This window comes from Balaenoptera ricei, chromosome 9 (genome assembly GCF_028023285.1).
Source record: "Balaenoptera ricei isolate mBalRic1 chromosome 9, mBalRic1.hap2, whole genome shotgun sequence".
NCBI classification, from domain to species: domain Eukaryota; kingdom Metazoa; phylum Chordata; class Mammalia; order Artiodactyla; family Balaenopteridae; genus Balaenoptera; species Balaenoptera ricei.
This window is the reverse complement of record NC_082647.1, coordinates 27823076-27848647: the sequence shown is the minus strand read 5'-3', so window position 1 is coordinate 27848647 and position 25572 is coordinate 27823076. Positions and strand designations below refer to the sequence as shown.

Genomic DNA, 25572 nt, shown 5'->3' with positions numbered 1-25572 from the left:
AAATCACTTATAACAAAAGATGGATGCTTAATATTCAGATCAAAAAAATTCCTTTAAATGCTTTTAGGTCAGATGTAAAAAAAAGGATCTCAGTAGAATTGGAAATTCGCTTCTGGAAATTAAATCATAGAGTCTTGAGGTTGGAAAGTCCTTAGAATTTATTTGAGACCATCACCCATCTGGCTCTTAAATGAATAGATAACTTCTAAGGAACATTCTACATCTAAAATGAAATGATTTCTATGAAATAGCAGTAATGTGGACGAGGAAGTCCTAACACTGCTTTGTGCTGAGAACATTATTATTGTCATAAAATATCATAATTCTACACTTTGTTGTTTTTATCGGAATACCTTGTTTTGAAATGAAAATCTACCTAAAATATTTATATTTTCACTAGAGTTGTTTGATAGGTTTGCTAGTTATTTGCTTAAACTCTTTTTTAAAAAAATTTATTTATTTATTGCCGTGTTGGGTCTTCGTTTCTGTGCAAGGGCTTTCTCTAGTTGTGGCAAGCGGGGGCCACTCTTCATCGCGGTGCGCGGGCCTCTCATTATCGCGGCCTCTCTTGTTGCGGAGCACCGGCTCCAGATGCGCAGGCTCAGTAATTGTGGCTCACGGGCCCAGTTGCTCCGCGGCATGTGGGATCCTCCCAGACCAGGGCTCGAACCCGTGTCCCCTGCATTGGCAGGCAGATTCTCAACCACTGCTCCACCAGGGAAGCCCTTAAACTCTTTTAAAAACTTTTTTCTGAGGCTTATGAATATTTGGATTATGAAATGAGACCCTTTTGTATTAATTCCGTCAGAGTAGCTGAGTCATGAGTTATAGTACAGCGGTCAAGCTGTGTGACCTCTAATGTCAAATGATTGGGTTTGTATCTACATCTCTGCCACTCACTAGATGTACAGGCTTGGACAAATTACCTAACCCTTGTGTTCCTCAGTTTCCTCATCTGTAAAATGGGGGGGAAGTGTGTCACAGAAATTACATGACATAAAATATTTAACGTACTTAGCTTAATGCATGTCACAGGTAGGCACTTAATAGATATTGCTTATAATAAGTATTAAATTCAATAAGACAAATATTTATTGAGGACCTGCTGTGTGCTTGGCTCTCTGCTAAACCTTTGAAGGCAGGGGAGTTATTGGTGTTGTTTCTGGGGAAAAGTGTAGAATGCATTATTTAAAGGCAGTAAACTCCTTGGTGCATGGATCCTATTGCCTTGTGTCTAGCAATGTGCCTGGAATATAGCAGACACTGAATACATATTTTTGAATGAACGAATAGGATGGTCTGAAAATCCTCAGGAAAAATAATAATAATTACTGAGAACTGGTGAGTCAACGCTCCTCCTTTGTCTTTTTGACTTAGTAGAGAAGAGGAATGTAGTAGGTACTATGCATCTGTATTTCAACAAGATATTTGACAGTATCTCTTGACGACGGTCTTGTTATCATAAAGGAGACATTAATAGTAGATGGTGGTGTCTTTGGGAGGATTTGTAACTGGATGAACAGCTTTTCTTGAAGGGTGCTAAATAATAGATCAATATCAACCTGAAGGCCTCTGTCCTGCGCCAATTTCTGTTCAACATTTGCATTATAAATGGAGCAGGTAGACATATAGAAGACATGCAAATAGAACAATATTTGGAGGGATAGAAAATGCATTATCTCTTAGCAGACTGAAATAAAGGTCAAATCTAAAAGAAAGAAAGAAACACAATAGGATTAAATAAAGAGTCCTACACAGAATTGTACAGCAATAATGTGAGGGGGAAATATGACTTGTAGAATTTAGGGCAACAGAGGTCCAAATCAAGTCTGTAATATAATAGCCCCAAATTCGTCTGAACTTGGGCTAAATGAACAGATCTTCAGTGTCTAGCAAAAGGGAGGTGGTCACACCTGCTTACTGTTGTGTTGGTCTGACTACAGCTGTCGTACTGCCATCAGAGCCCATGGTCCAGAGTCACTTTTAGAAAGAGATGGATAAACGAGTGTGTTTACAAGAAAGCAATCAACATGGTGGAGGAAGGTGAACCCACATCATAGGAAGAACGGTCATCCAGGTCTGGGTGGAGAAGCCTCAGTGGAGACCTGACAGCCTTCCTGAGACATGTTTAAAGGGCTCTCGTGTGGCAGAGGAGCACATTTTCTCAACGTGGTCCTGAGGAATAGAACTAGGATTATAGAACACTTATTCGAGGAGATGGATTCAACTTAAATGTACTTCCTAATTGTTAAAACTGGCCATAGATGAAGGGCTGTGTGGGATATAGTAAACTTCCTGTCACTTTGCTGTTCAAGCTGAGGCTGGATAATTACTTGTTGGGCATCTTGGAAATGGAATTTACAAGTGGCGCTACCTAATGCTCTTCAACTCTGAAATCAGGTGATTCTAGAGAAAAGGAAGGAGAAGGAAATAAGGAGTGTGTCAGCATACCTGTTCAAGAGTGAGGACTAGAGCTAAAACCACCAGACAATCCCTAGACTTCTACTTCCTCATTCCAGAGGGGCTCAGTCACAGAATAATAACAGGTAATGTTTGTTGACTACTTGCAACACGTCAGACACAGCTAATAAGGCAGCTAAGCTGGGAGGGCAAATTCAACTACTGCCTCCAGCAGAAAAAAATCAGTGGCCTGTATATAATCTCAGAATAATGTATGAAGAAATGCAATGGCTCATTATTGAGTTTTTAATGGAAAAAGATTTGACAAGCGCCAAACAGGAATGTCTGCCCTGTTCAGATGAAACAAATATTTCAGGAACAAATATTTTTAGAGGGAGAATATATGTATATCTCTATATGTATTTGTAAATGTATACATGTACAAATACACATAAGCATATGTATATGAACAATACTTTTTATTAAGGTCTAGAGATATTTAATTTTTGTTGTAGCTAATTAATGTAGTCAGAACTTTTTTACTCACCCTACAATTCAACTGTGTAAATAAAAGGCAGCTATTTTATAATCTATAATGGGATTCGTCTTCCTCGGAGCTGCCACTCACTAATTAGTGGAAACTAAATTTGGTCTCATGCAGACAGACACAATAACTTAGGTAAGGAAGCCTTTGCTTGGATCAGGTAAACAGATCAGTCTTTCATATTTCTGCTCCTCCCCAAGCCAAGACACTCTCTCCACCAGGGTTCACCTGCTTTACTATAAATGTGGGTACTTTCCTCTCTTCTCAATGTCACCAAGGTTTGGCCTGCCAGGAGGTGACCTATCTCACCACCTGTAAGGCTCAGCCTGTGAACCAGATACCAGGCCAGTTTTCTGGAAGACTTTGTAAGCTTTGGCTCTATAAAATCAATCTTAGTTCCCTCAAAGTGTCTGGTCATATCTGATTAAATGAACCTCATTCTCGTATATGACACTTATCTATGGCATTAAATATTCTTCAAGGATATGAATTTCAATAACTATATAGTTATCCATAGCTTGGGTGCACAATAATATCTTCTACAAATTCCCTCTTGTTGGACATTAGATAGTGTTTCTAATGTTTTGGCAGTTTACATATGACAGAGGTGAACATTTTCACATACAAATCTTTTTCCACATCTCTGAATTTCTATATGATAGATTCCTACATTTAGAATTACAGACAAAAGGATAAGTCTTTAAAAGAATCATGTCATCATACCAGCTTGTGATAAGGTCATGTCTGTGAATAATTTGTCTTTTCATGGGCCATGTCTGCTCTATTCTTTTCCATTCTCTTGTTTATATTCCCCTAGAAATCCACATAGTTGTGAACCTAAAGCTCCTTCCTATTCTATGTGAGTGTCATTTTCAAAAACTAGCATACGTCTTCAGCCATCTCTGTCACAATTGAAATTGCCTTGGAAATCAATTGGAGGGAGTAAAAATGTCTAATTTTGTAATATGAAACTAGAGATAAGCAAAACTAGTATGACAGGTTTTTTTTTTTTTAATTAATTAATTTATTTATTTTTGGCTGTGTTGGGTCTTCGTTTCCGTGAGGGCTTTCTCTAGTTGCGGAAAGCAGGGGCCACTCTTCATCGCGGTGCGTGGGTCTCTCACTATCGCGGCCTCTCCTGTTGCGGAGCACAGGCTCCAGACGCACAGGCTCAGTAGTTGTGACTTACGGGCCTAGCTGCTCCGTGGCATGTGGGATCTTCCCAGAACAGGGCTCGAACCCATGTCCCCTGCATTAGCAGGCAGATTCTCAACAACTGCGCCACCAGGGAAGCCCAGTATGACAGGTTTTATCACTAATGTTTTTACTTAGAAATTAAGCCTCAGTTAGTGCAGCCCCAAAATTGGATGTGAACTTGGCAAAAACATACATATGACGTGGAGGAAAAACACAAGGTTAATCTATTCTTTTGCTAATTTTAAGAGTAGAATATATTTGATCATTCAATTATTTATTTATTCAGCAAATACATAGTGAATTCTTATTACATACCAGATATCATACTTAGTGTCTAGAGAACAATATGTTCACTTCACCTTTTTATATCCTTTCTAAAATGTTGAGTTGTATCTTTTTGAGGCAACATAAAAGTAGCATTCATTTTCTGGACTAACATTGTGTGTGTGTGTGTGTGTGTGTGTGTGTGTGGTTTATCAGAACTAGTTGTGCTGTTAAGGAATCTGCTATTTCAACTGGTCTAGTTCTCCTTGTCATTCACAGGATTTCTCTCTAATAGAAAAGGCAAATACCACGAAGAGGGAATTGCTGTAACTTATTACTTGTAAATAGAAGTTACCTTTGTCTGTGCGTTGGAACCCAATTCTGACAGTTTTATGTCCCTCTGAAATCTCTTGGGGAATAGTTGCTGAAATCAGCCTGATAAAGCCATTTATCTGATTTGCCACTTTGTGCTACAGGATTCTGAAAAAGCAAAAGTGTGTAGCCACCAAATAAAAAACAAAGTTGTAACAACATTTTATTTATTTTGATTTCCATATGTCTTCAGTATTACACAGATGAAGGTCAAAACGAAGAAAAATGAAAATGAATATTGTTTTGTATATGAAAACTGTCTTTTTCTAATAAAACCAAAATGTGAAAATGCCTTTTAACTAAAGCTACTCCTCTCATAGGACAAATCCTGATGATTTTCTCTGGGACTTCTAATAGATAAGCTCCTCGCTCCAGAACCATTGCACTTTCAAGGTAAAAGAAAATTTCCTCAGAATATCAGCATCCCCAGTTCCACACAGCAGAACCTGCACCTCTTTCAGAACCTCAGAGTGTTTATTTTGGGGCTGGCCCTGTATAAAGAACACCAAATTTTACTGTATTGCCCTTTTCTTATCCCCTCCTGTCACCTTCCACTAGATTCAGTCTTAGACCCTCTACCATCTTCCCCACCCCATGCCACCCTCGGCAAATAGTCCAAGAGATCCTGGTCCTACATGGGGGGCCAGTATGGTGTTACTGGCATTTTAAAAGGGACACTGGAAAATGGAACAATAAGCCCCAAAGGACAGACTCTCTCACTGATGTAACAGAATTACACTGATGTGACAGGTGCTGAGGTAGGGTGATATTTATGAACACAAAGTCCTTCCTTGCATCATGGAAGCACCTGCCCACTCCGGGAACTCTTAAGACCAGCCCCGTTTAGAACCCGCAGAGATGATTTCAATTTTTTATGCCTAAGACAGAGCATGTGAGTGAGTGATGTAAACAGGCAACCCTTGAGACCAGCCCCGTTTAGAACCCACAGAGATGGTTTCAATTTTTTATGTCTAAGACAGAGCATGTGAGTGAGCGATGTAAACAAACTTGGATGTAATTGGAAGCAAGCCAACCAAGCAATTCACCGGGAACAAAGTTATACTGGCCCTGGTCCAGGGAGAAGGAGGACATTGGTCCCATGCTTTAGGAGCTCCCAGGTTTCAAGGGGAAGTCTGAGGGGCCTCACAAGCTTATCAACAGTATTGTGGCAGCCTGGATTGTGGATTGAGGGGAGTTTAGAGAATTCAGTGCCGAGAGGCACCATGTACCCATGTTCACCCCTGCATCATACCTGCAACATCGTCCCAACCCCTTGGCCACTTCAGTCAGGCACAAACTGGAATGTTGATCCAATTTTTTAGGCAGTAATGTTTAGATTCCAAGACAAAAAGTATGGAATAAAAGCAAGCTTACGATACCTCAGACCACCCTAAGCAACACACATCTTTATTGCACAGAGCTGACGATAAAGATTGATGTGTCCCTGGAAGCTATTTTTTATTTTTGGAAGTTATTGTCATCAAGAGCTGGCTGTTAAGAGCAAGATGAGAATGTTTTCTTTTAAGTACAACAGACTGTGGGCTGTTTTCCTGCAGCTTCGGAAAGACATTAAAAATGAAGTTACCGTACTCTATCCAGACCCTACTTAGCAGCTCTGTGACACTGGGTGGGTCTCTCAACCTCTTGAAGCCTAAGTTTCCACTTATGCACAATAAATCTCTAATACCTACAAAGTAGAATTGGAGAATTTAAAGCAAGGCAGTGTACGCAAAGTGCTTTGCATGGTGCTTGAAACAGAGCAAGCACTCAATAACTTACGGCTATTATCATAATCACCATTTTTATTATTACCAAAGTCATTCTAAAACTTACAGGATCACCAAATCCTTTTCCCACTATCTTACTCTAGGATTTTACTCAGCCCATCTGAAAGTAAACTAAAAATTCTTGATATCTGAATAATACATTTAGCATTTGGAAATCCTTAATTTAGTGGTTCTTTTCCTGGGGTACATGAAAGGGCTTCAGAGGATCCATGAATTCCCTAAAATTTTATGCAGAATTTTGAGTGGGCATGCATTCCTCCAGAGAGAGAATCCACTGCTTTCATCAAACGTGTTCCTGACTCGAAGCAAGGTTAGCCAGTGCCTGAACTGAAAAGGCTAACTTTCCAATGATAGTCCCAATTATTTTGTAAATCAGCTACTTATGGAGAATACATAAATCTCACTAATGGGCTTATCCAGAAAAAGATTGACAAATGATTATCTAGAAAAGGTCAATTAATTATCTAGACTGAGAAGTGGGGTTTTTGTGAATAGGTCTTAAATGATGTCAAAATATTATTTGGCCTTTCCTCAGACTCCTGGTTGGTGCTTTATTTAAATAACTTTAAAGAAAGGCTGGCAGTAGACAGATATATCTCCTTTTGCCCTTCTCATTGCATCTTGATGTCTCTGGTTCTGTTCCAATGATGCTCCCTTGATTGTCTGTCTGACACCTTAGAGGACCTGCACACAGGTCTTCAGTTCATCCCAAGCTTTCAGGAAAATGTTGGAGACAGTTTATTTTAGATGGGGGATGTTCCATGTAGTAGCAAGACTTTCCTCACCATTTAGATCCTGCTGTTGCTAGGGATACAAAATAGTTAAGAGTCTTAGATAACATCCTACTGGATGGTAGTTAAAAGGACATTTAAAAAAAAAAAAAAAACTTTCCACAGAGCAACTCAGTTCTCTAAGGAGTCTGTGGTGTCTCACGTACTGGAAGCCCAAATTTCAAACAGGTTTAGAGTTAAGCTGGTGACTTAAATAGGCGAAAGTCTCTGGATCCCGTTACTAATCCCAGAGCCATGCAATCCCCCCATCTCCACAGTGACATTAGTGAGAAAGGCAACGGGCGATACCACACTGCTAACTTCATCATCTAATCATACTCCGGAAGGGACTCAGGACCTGTCTACCAGTAATGAGTCAACAACTTTTTTCCAGTGATCACTGAGAATGGCACTTTCCTATAGTTGATTAGGAGTGGAATTAGAGAGAAAAGATATAAAGGACAAAGAAAATAAGGGGTTTTTTTTCCCTCAGAAAACTAATAGTCCAAGTGAAAATACAAAACGTGAAAATGTGAAGAACTTGCAAAGCTAATACAAAATGAGTGTAAATCCAGATGTTGGAAAAATACTATATAAGAGGAGATATTCATGGATCAAGAGGTCCAGAGAGGAGCTGAAGAATTTCAGCAAGGGCTTCCTTCCAAAGGAGGAATGGCTGGAGCCGGGCTTGAGGCCATGGGGACCATGAGTTGGAACAGCTGGGAGGGCCTTGTGAATGAAGAGGAATAAGATGTAAAAGCACAGATGGGAGAAAAATGAAGCCAGACACAGAGTGGGCAATCAGATTCGTTTAGTTGGAAGAAAGATTCCATACTTGAGGAAAATGGTCAACTCTAAGAATAAAGCAGAACCTAGATTATGTTAGGTTCACTTATTAGCTCATTCATGCATTCATTCATTCAACACCCATTTATAGTCCACCTACCTTAAGATGGTACTTCTCTTGGCTCTGAAAGTAGACTAATTCTCTACTCTTATTGGGTTACGTTCTCGGAGAAGGTAGACAATGAACAGATAAACAATAGATTTTTAAAAATACCACTTGAGTCTATTTGGTGAATAAGGTCCCTAGGGCACGTGTCAGACTTTTGAGGTTGCTGAGATACCATGGCTTTCTTTCTGAAGGAGAGTAACCAAATCCTGAGGCCCTTCCACTTTGAGAAAAGATTGGAAGACTGGATGGTAAAAGGTGTCATGTCCATCTCTCCTCATTTATTATCCAAAACACTAAATAATCCGGCCTCTTTTTGTTTAATTTTCTGGTGTTAAAAAATTCTCAGCTGAGTTCAGGAATCCCACAGGCTATAAGCGCTTTGGTGCAGATGAAGAAAAGATGCTGCTTCCTCGGGGAAGCACCCTGCCAGCGTGCACAGCTCGAGCAGGGGAGATTTGGCTGGATTTCATCAACCAGGAACACTTGTGTAGCGCGCATCCTGCACAACCGTTCATGGTGGCTCTGATTTGATTGAAACAAGTGGATTAGGGAGAACTGAAAGAGCCATCAATAAACGACGTAAGTCAGTCCAGAAGCCTCTCTGTTTTTGACTCTTTTCTTCAAAAGCAGGAGTCCATTTTAACTCTGCTTATTGTTTGACAGTTCCCACAATTCAGCCTCACTTAATAAAGCTGGTCCTTACCACACCCGTCCTTATATTAGCAGTTCCAGCCTCCCTAACTGCATTAAGGATGCCCTTCTGTCAAGGTGTGAGAAAGGATCTTTCCATGGCCAGGAATGCATGTAGCACAAGTCCATAAACGTGGATTTCCTAGAGCGCCCAGAGAGCCATGTGGTCTATCAAACCCATCTAAACTGGTCAGTAAAGAAGTCCTCCAAGTGCTTAAGGCTGTTTTTGTCAGGTTAACGCTCTCCTGTTTTATTTTAAAGTTCTGGACTTCTGAAAGCTGTTCACTTCATTGTGAGACTAGACAGTATTTTCTCAAGAAGAACAGTGCTTAAAAGTTCTCAGTTCCTTCTATTTGAAGTTTCCTTCGTGTCTTCTCCACTTGCTCTATCAAATTTCCCGAGGGCAGGGCTAAGTCACTACATTTGTGATGTCCTGTTCTCTCCAACTTTAATTCAACAGATGTTCATCGGGAAGCTTCCTCATGCCAGGCACCTTCTAGAGTTGCAGGAGATGCAGGGATAAGTGAGGTAGAGCCCTTCACCTCAAAGAATGTAGATTTTGGTAGAAGGAGTTGAACACAAATACAGAAATAACTGCAATTCAAGGCAGCCAACTCAAACCAGGCATGTAAAGAAAGGACTAAATCAGCAAAAAAAACCCCACACACAACAGACAGAGAATAAAGAAAAAGTAAAGAATGTGAAAGGCTCACTGTTCTTTATTCCTACCCCTGTCTGTCTTCTCAGAGTTTTGAACTTCTAATGTGCTGTGTAGAACAATGTCTTGAGAAAAACCATGGGCCAAATTAGTATAAGTCAGAAGTGTGGAAAAAGTAATTCTTGTAAGCCCAACTATAGTCATTACTCAAAAGAAAGTCAAAAATTAGAAAATGTAGACACCCAAAGGGCAGGTAATTAAGGTTTCAAAAGTTAGAATGGGTGTTATATATACAATATGGATTAAAATATTAACTGCATTGTGTTTGTTAAATGAGGAAAAGTGAATGCATTTTAATTTTTCATTTTGCGTCTTTCAGGTAAACTCTATATGCGGTTCTGTGGCATTTGCTGATAATAAGAATTTGCCTCTTTCAAAATTATATTCAGTCATGGATGCTAATGATGACTCCGATGAAGATTATCTTACAAGTTATGATGTGCAGCTCAGTATTCAAGAATCCACTGAAGCCAGCAAGACTGTGTTTTATCCTGAAAGGTAACATTCAAATGGACTCTCCTCACCAAAACTTTTTCATGGCCTTCATTTTGTTGTAAAATGAAATGAATGACATTTCCTGAGCCCTCCCCCAGGAAAATGCTTCCCTTTCTTTTCTGGCAAGGAATTCAATACCGTACAAGAGCTACTGTGCACAGGTTTAGCTATTTGATCTTCTACAAATCCCCGTCTCCTGTGGAATATGGAGATTACCTAGATGGGAAATTCCCAGTTGAATTTGGTTATATACAATTGCTTATTTCCTAAATTCCTATGGAATCAAACAGGACAATAAATAATGTGAACAAATTTGCAAGCACTGTTTATACGACTAACGTATAGATAAGTATACAGAATCTGTTCTGCTACTGACTCAGGCAGCCTTTATAAGAAATGGATTCCATGTTGCACCTTTAAAATACGAAGAATAATGCTAACTCACCTAGCTTGTAAGTTTAATGAATGGGAAAAGAGTTGAGCGATTTTATTATATATGACAAAGTAATATATAAACCAGAGCCTATTTAATTATCTACTATTCAAGTGACAGCAGTTAACAAATTTCACATAAAATTGGTGTTTTGTGCTGGCAAGAGTTATAGAGTCTAAAACTGCCAAAGTAAAATTTTTGTCTTGAATAGCATACATTATACTTCTGACAAAAACAAATTTTAGTTTACCTTTACATTCTATTATAGTATTTAGAATCCTGTATTCTGAAATTTTGAAGTGCTTTTGAAAAGGTTCGGTGCTATGAAATTATTGCTTTTGAGCTTTTAAAAAATGGACATATTACATTTAAATTTCTGGTCTCGTTAATTTTTCCCTCATCTGAAACAATTTTAAAACTTCAGAGTTCCCAGGAAGGCATTCACAGTCCTAGAATACCAGTGAATTCTTCTGCTTTAATAGCATTAAATCAATTTCTTATGAAATACCTTGTTGCCTCTGAATAAACACACACACCAGAGAACTTCCTTGAGGGTTGACAACGACCTGCTGGGCCAGTGATTGGGAGTTTGTTCGGTAGATGCTCAGCCTATTTTTCACTTGTGGATCGGTTGTTTAAAGACTCTAACATGCAGTGTAGAGCATACACTCCCAAGTAAGCAATCATTAATTAGCAATTATTAAGTTCAAAGCAACAAACCTTTATTGAGCATAGTGTTTTTAAAGTTGGGAGAAGCCTTAGAGATGTTCCTATTTAATCCCCTCATTTTACCAACGTAGGAACCACCATCCAGAGAGGCTACTGGCCTCCCCAGGATCACAAAATCGCAAAACCTGAACCCAGCTCTTCTGACTCTGACTCCAGTTGTTTACCCCTTTTTCATTGCCTACAACTAATTTCAGAGACGATGTTATAATCTTCTGTTTTTCCATCTTCACTAATGTTCTTAGGTCCAATGTATCATAAATACACTCTGTATCTGACTTTTAGACATTTATGCTTTTAAAGTAGATAAAATTAGTTGTGTGCATTTCTTATAGCTCTTGATTATTAAAAGTATGTGCAAAAACTAAATAAATGTTTTGGTTCCTTGAAGTATACCATGAATACAAATATAGCTTGTTTTTCTTTCTCTGTAGATTTGTACCACTAAGTGATCAAACGAGAAAGCTGGTGGAGGCCATAAAGCAAGGTAAGTGGATGTATCGCCTACAGTAGGATGGATTGGAGATTCTACTTGGCCAAGAGATTTGTTATCAGCCCATGGGTTTATTTTAGGTTGCATTCTTGAGCTCCAGGAGTATGTGAAATATAAATATGCATTGGATGAAGCTGATGAAAAAGGATGGTTTCCATTGCATGAAGCTGTTGTTCAACCCATTCGACAAATACTTGAGGTTGTCCTGGATGGTAAGAGAACATAAAATCCCCTTGACCAAACTGAAGCCATAATGTAGATGTTATGGAGTAATCCCAATGAACATAACAAGCAAAAAGAAAAATTAGAATAACAGATGATTTGCAGTTTGGAAAAGGCAGTACTCATGCTTTAAACTGAGTACAAAGATCAGTACATTTTGTGGGGTCAGGGCTCACCCTTTGCATCCTCCTAAAAATATGGCATAGGTTGGTGGGAAGATGTTTGTGATCATCACTTAAAAGTTTGTCTGCAGCATGAATTAATTTATTTAAATATAAAGCTTTTTGGTTTTAGAAGTCAGTTTTCAATTTTCATCTTGAATTGTCTCTTGAGTTAGTGGTTTCCAAAAGAGTATTATTTAGTACAACAAGTAGTACTTACAATATCTATCCTTATATTACATTAACTTTTTCATAATGCAAATATTAATAATTATTGTGGTAAGCCTACCTAGGGTTAAATATTAATAATAATTCTGATGTTCTAACATAGCATTTGTCACGTCTCAGCATCTTATAAAACAATTTGAAAGTGCTCTACTTTTCAACCTTCAATGTTGCTCCCTGATTCTGCTGTAGGAGATAATGATAGCTACTGGATAATTAGCTATCCAGCTATCCAGCCAGCTAAAAAAATGTTAAAAACAGATAATTAGACAGGTAGACAGATAGCCAGACAGACAGAAATAGATGATGTTAAGCATGGTATTTCTTTTCTGACATATTCTGACTGGATACATTCATTCAAATACTTCTCATTCCCACATTCACAGACTTCATTTGATAAAAAGCAATTTCAGATGCAGTTTAAATAAAAACACAAAGGATCGGGGATTTATTTTACAATTTATTAAGAAATGAGAATTCACAACCCATTATCATTTTTTAAAAAAGGCACCTTGAGACATAGATGTTGGTTTGCTAGCTGTCAACTTGATTAGCAAGCCCACGCTCATCTACTTCTACTCACTGGCATTTGCTAGACTTTAATCATATCTCTTTTTAGTCTTCCCTTTTTCATCAGTTGACTTTGTTCAATCTACTGTAGATAATATTGCATCATTCTGATCTATATGATATCCTTTAAGTAAAGATTTTTAACTTTACACATTGCTTTCATATCTCAGCATCCTATAAGACGCTCTGGGAGTTCAAGACCTCTGATGGAGAAACACCCTTGACTTTGGCAGTCAAAGCTGGTCTGGTGGAAAATGTAAGAACATTACTAGAGAAAGGAGTGTGGCCAAACACCAAAAATGACAAAGGAGAGACACCCCTTCTGCTTGGTAAATGACCTTTCTTTTTAGAACTTTTATAATTTGAGATAAATAATATTTAATGAGTACTTATTGGAAACCACTGTGTATTGATTGGCTAAAGTTGTGACCTCATCTCCTTCCATTCCCTGAGGTCTTCCCCTAACCCCCATCTCACCTGTCCTATGATTTTGTTTTTCTGTCTCACAAAGAGGTCAAATGTGAAAGCTCTTTCAGCAACAATTAATCAGGAGGGACCCAAATGAGGAGTTTTATGAGGCCAGGAGTGGCAATTCTAAAGGAATATTCTCTAACTGGTGTCCAACTATAAGGAAGTTGCATGTGTGATCTGTAGCCTGAATAAAGAAGCAGAAAGGGAATTCCAAAGAGAGACGTCAGGTCCACAGCAGGACAAGGAAGAAGAACTGAAAGGCAGGAGATCCAGCAGATTCTGAGCACACAGTTTCAGCACTGGGCACCACTAGGAGGTTGCCGCTGTGACACAACACAGGAATGATTGTAAGCCTGAAGGTGTCGATTATCTATCACCGTCTTCTCAGGCTTGTGTGCTGCTTGTTGACAGATAAGAATTAGCAGGTCTGTTTGTAGAAGCAGAGAGAGATGAGATTAACTACAAATGACCAAAGATAACCTTTCCTTCTCTTAGGGACATAGGTGTGGAGTAAGAGTTTCGGCTTTGGCACCTGAGATCCTTGGATTTATTTTCCCTCCCATTTTATTGAGATATAATTGACATATAACATGGTATTAGTTTAAGGTATACAACATGATTTGATATATGTCTATATCATGAAATGATTACTACAAAAAGCTTAGTTAACATACATCACTTCACAGTTACACATTGTTTTTTCTTGTGTTGAGAACTTTTTCTTTTTTAATTTATTTATTTTATTTATTTTATTTTTGGCTGCGTTGGGTCTTCGTTGTTGCTCACGGGCTTTCTGTAGTTGCAGCGAGCGGGGGCTACTCTTCGTTGCGGTGCGTGGGCTTCTTATTGCGGTGGCTTTTCTTGCTGTGGAGCACGGTCTCTAGGCTCGCGGGCTTCAGTAGTTGTGGTGCTCAGGCTCAGAAGTTGTGGCTCGTGGGCTCTAGAGCACAGGCTCAATAGTTGTGGTGCACGGGCTTAGTTGCTCCGTGACATGTGGGATCTTCTGGGACCAGGGCTCGAACCCGTGTCCCTCGCGTTGGCAGGTGAATTCTTAACCACTGTGCCACCAGGGAAACCCCAAGAACTTTTAAGATCTACTCTCTTAGCAACTTTCAAATATACAATACAGTATTGTTATGTGAATGTTAATTCTAGCTGTGAGATTGTAGTCATGGACCGCAGTTTCCTCCAGTATAAAATGAAAATACAACACCACCATGCAGAATTGTTATAAAAAATTAGAGAAAAATATAAATATGTAAAACTCTTGCCACATGGTAGACGCTCAGGAGAAGAGAGACGTTATGAAATAGTGTAGGCGTGGCAGGAGGAGAGGGAGAAGCCTTGAGATTGTGCACCAGCAGTCACAGAGGAAGCAAATAAAGCATCACGAGCTGTGGGCACAGCGAGAAAACAATACCACAGCTCCTGTCCACACTAAAAATCACTAAAATTTTTTAAACAACCTGACTATCAGTAACAACTCGAATATCAGTAACAGAAAACTTAGACAAGTTGAACATCAGTAAAGTATTTACATTGACAACACTAATTCAACAACATCAGTGCAACCAATGTTTACTGAAAAGTCACAGTAAGCCAGCATGTGCTGGACAGCATGGATAGAAAGACGAATGTTATGATCGTCTTCCTCTCAAAGAGTCTAGTAGGAGAGTCTAGATATGATTGAAATACAATATTAGTGTTAATACATGCTATAACAAAGGTGTATATTCAAAGTAAATTGGGGAAATAAGAAAGCAGTGAATCTGTGAAGCTTCCAGAGAGAAAGTTGCTCTTGAGTTGTGACTCGGGGGGATGTAAAGGGGATCGTCAGCGGACAGGGCAGGGAAAATCTCCCAGGCAAGCCTTCGCCCCTGGACAAAATTGTTAAATGAACAGTGTCACCACAGCGTGGGCGCGTTCTGATCTGATTCCTTACTTACTCTTGCCCTGTGTCAGAGCTTTCGGCCTTCCCAAATTCAGATTAAATTGAACAAAGTAATTATTATAGTTAGGGTAGAGGTAAAGCTTCCATAACAAAACAAACAAACAAACACAGACACACAACACAAACGAACAGCAATGACTTTAAAAGAAAGAAGTTCATTCCTCTCTCAACAACATTTCAGAAGTGAGTGGCCTAGGGTTGGCAGGGGGGCTATGCCTCCTTTACACAAGACTTTCAGATGTTACATTTTCCAGCCAGCAGGGGGAAGGAAAGAGGCAGCCTCGGGAAAGCATGTTGGCCTCTAAGAAGATGACCTAGACATTGTACACAGCATTTCTGTTCACACCATGTTGTTCAGATTTTGTCACATAGCCACACTTAGGTGCCAGGGAAGCCGGGGTATTTAGTGTCTACCTGGATAGACTATGAACAGCTAAAACTTGGGAGTTTCTCTTGCTCGAGGAAAAGGGGAAACACAAGTACTGAGGAAGAGATGATTTTTCTCTGCATACATGTTACCAGCCTTTATGTCACAGAAACATGGTGCTTTTCATAAATGAACGGAACTCTTTTCCTGAGCAGGGATACTAAATGGAATATCACCTCTGGTTGTTTCACCACTATTAGTGTGATCTATTATTTTTGTAAAGGCATATACCATGGAGAATTTGCATGTATTTGTTGGTGTTTCTATAGATAGTCTTTGATTTCTGCAAAAAAGATACACTTTTCCAGAGTTTGTATACTATCTCACTTTGCAAATATACAATTATTCTCTACTTGCTATTCTCAATCCACTCATGTTCTTAAGGGACAACTAAGTCATGATTATCACTCATTTGTTTTCTTTTTGTTTCATTTAAATTTTTCTTTACTGCTTAATGCCCACAGCAGAGCATTAAGTATTTATTTATATGCATTTCAAAGTCTCAATTGTTGATCTCTCTACTCTAGCAATAACTAAAGTACGGGAAAGGAACTTGATCATTGAGTTATCAGAGTCAAAATAGAATTAACATTTGGAAATAATATTTTTAAAAACCAGATGGTAACATCAAAGATAAAACCAAAGTCTCATGAAGGAAATATTATGGAGGTGTTCACTTATGTCCCTATCATCCACATTTCTGGAGAATAGGGACTCTCCTTGGGTTACCTTCTTCAGGACGTTCACTGTGGAATCTATGTCAAGTCTTTTTAGGTTCAGAGGAAAATGGATCATCCATGGCACTTTCTCAGTTTTTTCTTGAATTTTTGGGCTACTTTGAAATTGGCTGCTTACAGTCCATTAACATATAAAGGAGAGATAAGAGAAAAAAGTGCTGTTTTTTAAAAAAATTTTGATGTGCAATGCCATTTTTATTTGTCTTAACCTGCCACCATTATCTTTGTCTTTACTTATGGAATACTCCTTAGATGGAAAAAAAAAATCACTTTTGGTCTCTCCAGGGCCCTTCTTCCCCATCAGCCACCTGGCCCTTACTTATGGTACTTAGATGTATTACAGTCATGTTATACAGTTACTTGCTGAGTGTAGATATCTGATTTGTGATGATCTGATAGTTACTAACTGTTCTTTGCCCCCGGACTCCCTCTCTACCCATCACTCTGAACCTGGTGTAGCCTTTCTCCAGTAGGATAGCCACAAGATTATCCTGGCCAGTGGGTCCCAGGGTACAGAGGAAGCCGAGGGAACAGTCTGGCACAACATCTCAGCTCCACTGCCCTCCATTTTCCGAGAACATTATGTCATTTGCAATTCAGTTAATTTTACTTCAGACATGTTCTTTCTCACAGATCAATACATATCCTCTTTACTCCATCTCCTCTTTCAATCTTCCAATCCTTGTCAAGATACTGCAAAACATAATCTCTTCTCTATTGGTATGTCGTATGAGTCAGAAGATAACTCACTGCCGATATTAAGTAAATTATATGAGCAAAACACATATATCCAGAAAGAAAATGACAGAATTTTTTTTAAAAAGAAAAGTGCCAGCAAACTATAAAGTGTTCAATACTGCCTATAACCAATGCAAAATTCTCTAATTCCCTAACTCTTCAACGGAGGCTTGCTTTCCTCTAAGCATATAAAGATACATATATATGAAATATAGTTTTTACTTCATAAATTATTTAATTTGTATTTTACTTAGCTACATTACACAAATTCTGTACCATGTTAGTTTTCATTATTTTAGCCAATTATTTGTTAAGAATGCCTTCATGGGTTAGCTTGGGAGGGGTTCCCCATGATTTTGATTATTATTTCTATGAGAAATAAAATGTATTCTTAGTTCCAAAAATTAAACTGCAAGCAATTTTAAATTATTTTTTAAGTTGAATATGGCTTATATATGCTGTTATTTTCTTGAAAAAAAGACTAATATCTCTAATCAACATGTTCCCTGAGTCAGACAAAAGGAAAACAGATCATGAGGGAAGAGGTTCATTATTTTAATACATTTATTCTAAGTAGAAAAAATGGAATAGGAGCAAGAAGATAAACGAGGACACATTATCTCTTAGTTTGTTTAACTTATTAATGTTTGCTTTGCAAGAGCACCAGCTAGGATGAGGTAATTCACTGTAATTAGAGCTGCCAGTGGCAGATGGGTGATTCAGAGAAAGGCATTTGTCAGCAGACTCTGCTTCAGACAGTGAGCAGGAGAAAAACTGAAATCTCACTGCCTCATGGCTTGCCTGCCTCCAAATGAAATAGGCAAAGTTTGTCTTCATTCTCCTTTTATGCCTTTTGGAGCCCTTTCCTTTGCCTTGGCCTCAGAGCCTTTCTGGATCCTGCCTCCTAGCTGCCCAGGATGTTCTTTGTGGCCCTACATGTCCTCCTGCCTTTCCCAGCAAAGGCCCAGACTCTGAGTCTCTCTTCAAAAAGAAGACAGTGTAGGCGCCTTCCCCAGGCTGTAAATTCCACAAGGGAGAACTATGTCTGTCTTTTTCCTGTTGTCCACAGTGCCTAACTCAGTGCCTTTCATATAGCCAGTGCGTATTAACTGCATGAAAGGATGAATGAACGAATGAATGAGTGTTAGAGAGTAGCACTCGTCCTGCTCTGTTTCTTATTAAGATTTTACTTTACTGATAAGAGGAAAATGCATTACATCTTTGAGAAGTATTTCTATCTAAACTGGGACAATCCATTAACAATCCGAAGGAGAAAAAACTTTTAACAGTGTAATTTCAGCTATTAGAAAAAAACAGAGAGGGAGAGAGACAACTGATTTAGTGAACCTCTGAAAACGTAGTGCATTAGCTGTCACGTACTTCACCTATAAAAAAGAACAACTGACCTATCTGGATTCTAAACATTCCTATTGCTAACCTCTCATAAGAGTATGGGAAAGAGAAGTTTATTTAATACTTACTGCTGGCTTTGGTGGGGAAAAAACTCTTTCTAGAGGGAGAAAAACTTGATAAACATTATTTACACATGTGGCTCCGTGATCCTAGAAGTGATGAAATTATAGTAATAATAATGGTTATCATTTATTGAGCTCCTAGTATATACTAAGCATTTCACATACATTAATTAATTTATTTAACTTATACAAAAGTTGATGTTATTTTGATTTTGTTGATGAAGCAACAGAAGTTTAGAAAGAGTACACACAGCTTCCTTAGTGATAGGCATCCTGTTTTCCATGAAACTCTTACCCATCCTCAGGTCAGGGTCTTAAAGAAAAGGCAGTATCATCTTGCATGCTTACACTCCACAATAGGAATTTGGTATGTGAAATAGAAGGGGTATGAAAAATACAAGAAAAGAAATCACTAATATCTCTTTTGATATTAAATCAGGTAATTAGTTTAATGCCATGTAAGGTATTCATGTTATATGCCTACCATTGACTATTCTTTCTAAAATCATCTTCAAGCTGTAAAAAAGGGCTCCTATGACATGGTGTCTGTCCTGCTTCAACACCACACCAGCCTTGACCAGCCCTGTGTCAAGCAATGGTCAGCAATGCATGAAGCAGCCAAACAAGGCCGCAAAGATATAATAGCTCTACTACTAAACCACAGAGGCAATGTCCACCTAAGAGACAGATTTGGAGTCACCCCGTTAGGTGTTGCGGCCGAGTATGGTCACTGTGATGTGTTGGAACACCTGATCCACAAAGGTACGTAGAAAGGAATTGCATGTTGCTGACTTTTCTCCTGCCTCTTGGATCTCCTTTTCTCCACTTCTCACTGGCTCCTCTTCCTCTCCTGAATGTATCTGGGCATCAAGCTTTTGTCCCATCCCTCGATAGCCCCCTCAATAGACCCTTATTTCACAACTCACTTGAACCCTATGCACGGGGACCTACAAATCTGAGTGCCTGGCCCTGATTGCTCCCAGTTTTCACATAGATGGCTCACCAAGGTCTCACACTCATCTTCTCCTAAACTGAATTCCTCTTCTTTCACACTTTTAATAATTTCTCTCAGCCAAGACTGAGAGCTTAGATTTATCTCTAATTCCCCCATCACCTTCTGTTTCAAATATGGTCATTTGCCGTGTGCTACAGCAACCCTCTCTCTCACCTGTTCTCACCTTGGCAGACCCTCTCGTCTGCATCCTCCCATCTTCCCTGGACCAGTGTAATTGGTTCCTAACCATTTTCCTGGTTTCCAGTCTCTCCATCTGAGAATCCATACTGTATACTACAACTCAGCTCCTCTCCCTAAAGGTCAGCTACAGTAGAATAAACTATTCAGAAAATCCTCTGTGGCTCCACACTGCCCACTGAATCATGCTCAGGTCCCCACTGCACCATCCTGAATTGTTTTTCCAGGTTTATCTCTCACTACTCCTAATATGTATCCTGTACTCCGGTTAAATAGCCTAGCAATATTCCCAAACATACCTTGCATTCATCCTTTCTGGGTTTGGGTCAGGTCCTTGCCCTCATCTGGAATACCCTCCAACACAATTCAAAGTTAATGTCTTGAGACACCTCCTCCCTGAAGACTTTCCTAATTCTTCCCAACAGAGTGTGATGTTGTCCTCCTTTGAAACCTCCAAGTGCTTTATACAACAACTGAACCAAGAATTAAGATACCGACTTCTTAAACTGGTTTCTGCCACCTACCCGTTGTCTGACCCTCGCCTAGTTACTTAAGCACCTGGGTCTCAGTTTCCTCATCTGTAAATAAAGGCTAGGACAACATTATCCTCTGTGGGGAAAAGACTCACATTTTTGAGGCGCCCCCAAATGCAACTTCATTTAATTATCAAATAAACCCTATGAAATAAGCTGTATTACTCTAGTTTACAGATGAGGAGTTGGAAGTTCACAGAAGTAAATAGCTTGCCCCAAACTCTCACAGTCAGCAACAAAACCACAATGCAAACAGACCACTTTCGCCTACATCATGCCTTCTGGTCGTGACGTCACTTGAATATTATACAGTTTGTGTTCTTTGATGATATTTTGTCTCATTTCCCCTCAGAGCCACTTAAGATAGTCAGATTTATTTATCTTAGCATCTTCTGCTGGGTCACACATGGTGTTTGCACACAGAAGACAGTTGATAAATATTTATTGAAATCGAGTGTTAACTGCTGTCTTTAAAAGTCTAACTGTACCTTTTTGGGGGAGCCTTTGCTTATCGTGGGAATTGACTTGATTTCTCAGATGTTCTTATGACGGAAAGATTTTTGAATAGAATGAAACACGCTGCATGACTGTTTATTGAAAAGACCGAGAACACAGGTGTTCTTAATTTTATACTTTTTTTTTTTTTTTTTTTTAATTTTTTTTTTTTTAATTAATTTTATTTTTGGCTGTGTTGGGTCTTCGTTTCTGTGCGAGGGCTTTCTCCAGTTGTGGCAAGTGGGGGCCACTCTTCATCGCGGTGCGCGGGCCTCTCACTGTCACGGCCTCTCTTGCCGTGGAGCACAGGCTCCAGATGCGCAAGCTCAGTAGGTGTGGCTCACGGGCCTAGTTGCTCCGCAGCATGTGGGATCTTCCCAGACCAGGGCTCGAACCCGTGTCCCCTGCATTGGCAGGCGGATTCTTAACCACTGCGCCACCAGGGAAGCCCCTAATTTTATACTTTTAAGTCCTAACCAGAAAGGAAAACAACAGGTGATTTTTAAGGAGATTATCTTGACAGTCTGTCCAGCTATCACTATGCCGCATGTTTTATACTGCCAGGAGGGGATGTGCTTGCTTTGGCGGATGACGGGGCATCAGTGCTGTTTGAGGCAGCAGGAGGGGGCAACCCTGACTGCGTCTCCCTCCTGCTGGAATATGGAGGAAGTGGAAACATACCTAACAGAGCAGGGCATCTTCCTATACACCGAGCTGCCTACGAGGGACATTATCTGTGAGTAATAAATCATAGCATGATCATTTCAAGTGGAAAAACACAAGCTTGTATATATGGTATAATCCCAAATCTATCTATACACCTACCAAAATCCAAAAAGAAAAAGGCAAAATGTTCACAAGTTTTGTATATCTATATATTTGTTTGATTTTCCCCATTCTTTTTATATTCTTTTACTTTAAAAAATTTCCACATTGAATTTATACTACTTTTAAAATGAAAAGATATTTTCTTTTAGAAGAAAGTAAGTTATAAGTGAGAATTCTGCACAAGCCGCCCAAATGTGCCTTTTGGGTTTTTGTTTTTTTTAATATGTTTAACAGATGGCTACAGGTTTCTAAAAATTTTGTCCTTGGCAAAGGATTAAAGTTTGTGTTACTCTAATCTTTATCACCGCCAACATATCAATAGAAATCTATAATCGTTATATTAAACTACCCACCATGAAAGGATGGTTTTAGGCAATTAAGTATATTTCATAAGTTCAAAAACGTTGAAATCATTAGGCTTTATCACAATTTCAGTGGTGACATTGGCTAAGTTAAGTAGCCAATGACACGTAATTGGCACTAAGTGACACATTGTTAAAGTTCATAAATTCACACATAGTAGCTCTGAATTAGGCACAAGAGATCAACTTATCCTTGCCTGTGGCTCTCATGCTTCTCTAGTTAATCAGTCAAGTGTGAAATTCACAGCTATTTGTCACAGGTTCTTTGAAACATAAGCTGTGGTTAGTTGTCTCGGTTGACCTGATGTAAGGTTGATGGAACAACAAAGGCTCTTCTTGTTGCCAATAATTCAATTTCAAGTAAGCAGACAGGATGTACATGGCCAATATTAAAGCATACATTGCTCCGGAAGCAGTGAAAGGGGAGTAACAAATGAGAATTCAAGAGGCCTAAATTGTAGTCATTGCCCTACATCTATGTGACCTTGGACAAGTCATTTCACTTCTCAAGACTTCATATGGCTCTGCTGGTAATAAAGGGGTTGAACTCAGTGATGCTCAAGGTCACTTCCATCTCTAACTTCCTGTGACTCCATGTTCTAATGGTCAAGAGTGTGAAGCATTCTTCTATGGCATCAAATGGACTTACTTTCCTATTATATTTTTTTCGTTACATAGCATTGGTTGATTATAGATATTATGCTGTTCAGAGAAGAACTGAAAGATGGGGAGGGTTCCTGAATAATTACAATTCTAGGACCGAATACATAAGATCCAGTATTTTCCCCAGGAATATTTAGCCTGGGAAGCTAAATCAAAACTAAACTAAATTACACTAAACTGAAAAGTAGTAAGTCAATGGACAAAGATTATATGTTTTTGTGTAAGGTTATCTAGAGAAAATAAAGGAAACTAAGTAAATTGCATTCACTTGTCTAGTGAGGAAGCTGGTTTATTTAATTTCTTGATTTTCTTCATGCCATGTGGATATTTGATTTTTTTTTAGTGCACTGAAATATCTTATTCCAGTAACATCCAAACATGCAATCCAGAAAAGTGGGCTAACGCCAATCCACTCAGCAACAGATGGACAAAATGCGCAGTGCCTAGAACTGCTTATTGAAAATGGCTTTGATGTCAATACGCTGCTTGCTGACCACATTTCCAAGAGCTATGATGATGAACGGAAGACTGCCCTCTATTTCGCCGTTTGCAATAATGATATCCACTGCATAGAAGTCCTCCTGGCTGCAGGTGCAGACCCAAACTTAGATCCCCTCAACTGTCTTCTTGTGGCAGTGAGGGCCAACAATCATGAAATTGTCAGGCTGCTTCTCGCCCATGGAGCTGATGTCAATTGTTATTTCAGGCATGTGAATGACACTCATTTCCCCAGTGCCATTCAGTATGCCCTAAATGACGAGGTAATGCTCAGGCTGTTGCTGAATAACGGCTATCAAGTGGAGATGTGCTTTGACTGCATGCACGGGGACATCTTTGGAAATGCGACTGTATGGTCAGAGATAGAGGAAGAGGTACTGCCGAGATGGATGTCTTGTGTCGTAAAAGATAACCCGGTGAGTTACATCCTTCTCTTCTTCATATTGGGTCATCATCCTAACGTTTGCTCATTAGGGATGTTAGAAGAAAAGAAAAATCAACTCCAACTTTTATATTTTTCTTGTTCTTGAGTTTTTGTTTGCAGTGATATGGGGAAATAAGCATAAAACTAGGCAAAGAAAAAAAGTGTGTATTTTTCTTGAATTCGAAACCGAATGTTGAAGAATGTGGGAAAATATATCAATAATTTATGCTTATTTGGTGGAACGTTGGGGCTAGAAGCATGGAAAGAAGCATGATTCTTCCACATTGTGCTGAATACAATCACATCAGAGCCACGCGTGCTTCAGGGCTCATAGTTTCACAAAAACAAGCAAACCGTTTTCTTTTTTTGTTCATTACAAGGAGGGAACTTTTATTTCCTGTAAAAAGACAGATAATATTTCAGAACAAAATTAAGTGTTTATGTATATAGTATATTAAAAGTACTACTAAATTCAATTTTATCACTTCTCTCAGTTCTGTGAGTTTATTACAGTTCCTTGGATGAAACACTTGGTAGGCCGCGTTATTCGTGTATTAATGGATTACATGGATTATATCCCTCTGTGTGTTAAACTGAAATCTGCACTAGAAGTACAGAGAGAATGGCCAGAAATCCGTCAAAGACTAGGTAAAAGCAAAAGTTTTTCCTACAAAATTTTTTATGGAGATTGTATATAGGGGAAATTTCTTAATGTCATTTTTGATACTTTTTCATAGCTACTTTGTTTTCAGAATTATCTGTTTTTTCAAATCATCCTTAATACTTCTTCTGATATAAGATACTAATTTTTTGCTTTTCTTGATAATTTCCAACTCTTTAACTGTATAATGAGTAATACTATTACTATATTATATTCTGACTAGAACTCACTTTTTAAAAGTTAACTTCTATAATATCATAAAGTATATAGACTGTAATCTCCATGTGGGCAGGGATCTGTTTTGTTTATTTTCGTATTCTCAAGACTTAACATAATGCCTAGTAAGCGGTAAATACTCAATAAATATTGAGTAAATGAATGAATGGAATGAATTAGAATTATCCTTTTGATATGCTCTCTTCTGGGTCTTTATTGACAAATTCCTACCATCAAAAGTATGTATTACAAGCAGACCATTTTGTATTCTCTAGGTTAAAGTTTACTTATAATCATAAAAGTGAATCATATTACAAAAGTTTCAATAAAAGTACATCTAAAATTACTCCAAATTCAAATAGAAACTAGAAAAAAAAATCATAAGCTGGAAAGGTTTTCTCCTTCAAAATATGAGTTTGGAAAAATGAACTTTCAAAACCTACATGGACATCACTTTATAGAGCCCGAGGACGCATCATAGAACTTGGCATTACATTTAAATATTCTGGCACTCTTAGTACACCTAAATCAAGTTTAAATGTGAAAAACCATGACAGCCTAGTCTTCAGGATCAGCCAAATTTTATGCAAATTAGTAGATTATATTTTATAGTCAAGGAGATGAAACTGAAACGCTGAGCTGATTCACATACCGTATTTGTTAGGTATAAAGTTCTATAAAAAGAAATGGGCAATATAGTGGTTTTCATCTAAGCACTTTGTTTCCATCAGAGTCTCATACATTAAAATATATAATCTGAATTTGGATCATTTTGACTATGGTAGCAAGAGACGCAAATTGGAGGAAGGATGGAGACTTTGATGGGCTAGAAAGAGTGATAGTTCAACTGAATGCAGATTTGGAGGTAAGCTTGGATTT

At 38.7% G+C, this 25572-nt stretch overlaps 1 protein-coding gene across 6 annotated transcripts in view; it reads left to right on the top strand.

Annotated features, from left to right (window-relative positions):
• The window catches only part of ASB15 (ankyrin repeat and SOCS box containing 15), a 32086-nt gene that overhangs the window by 458 nt on the left and 6056 nt on the right, over window positions 1–25572 (top strand). Inside the window, exons 2-12 of one of the 6 annotated variants that reach the window (XM_059933485.1) lie at window positions 2401–2546; window positions 5098–5170; window positions 10017–10195; window positions 11786–11838; window positions 11925–12056; window positions 13193–13351; window positions 19338–19583; window positions 21606–21777; window positions 23238–23808; window positions 24311–24464; window positions 25425–25536. In XM_059933485.1, coding sequence (XP_059789468.1) covers window positions 10089–10195; window positions 11786–11838; window positions 11925–12056; window positions 13193–13351; window positions 19338–19583; window positions 21606–21777; window positions 23238–23808; window positions 24311–24464; window positions 25425–25453 — 1623 coding nt within the window. In that variant the 5' untranslated portion in view covers window positions 2401–2546; window positions 5098–5170; window positions 10017–10088 and the 3' untranslated portion in view covers window positions 25454–25536. Of the gene's footprint in view, window positions 1–2400; window positions 2547–5097; window positions 5171–10016; window positions 10196–11785; window positions 11839–11924; window positions 12057–13192; window positions 13352–19337; window positions 19584–21605; window positions 21778–23237; window positions 23809–24310; window positions 24465–25424; window positions 25537–25572 lie in introns of those variants that run through there. The other 5 variants (XM_059933481.1, XM_059933482.1, XM_059933484.1 and 2 more) reach the window with 5 other exon arrangements.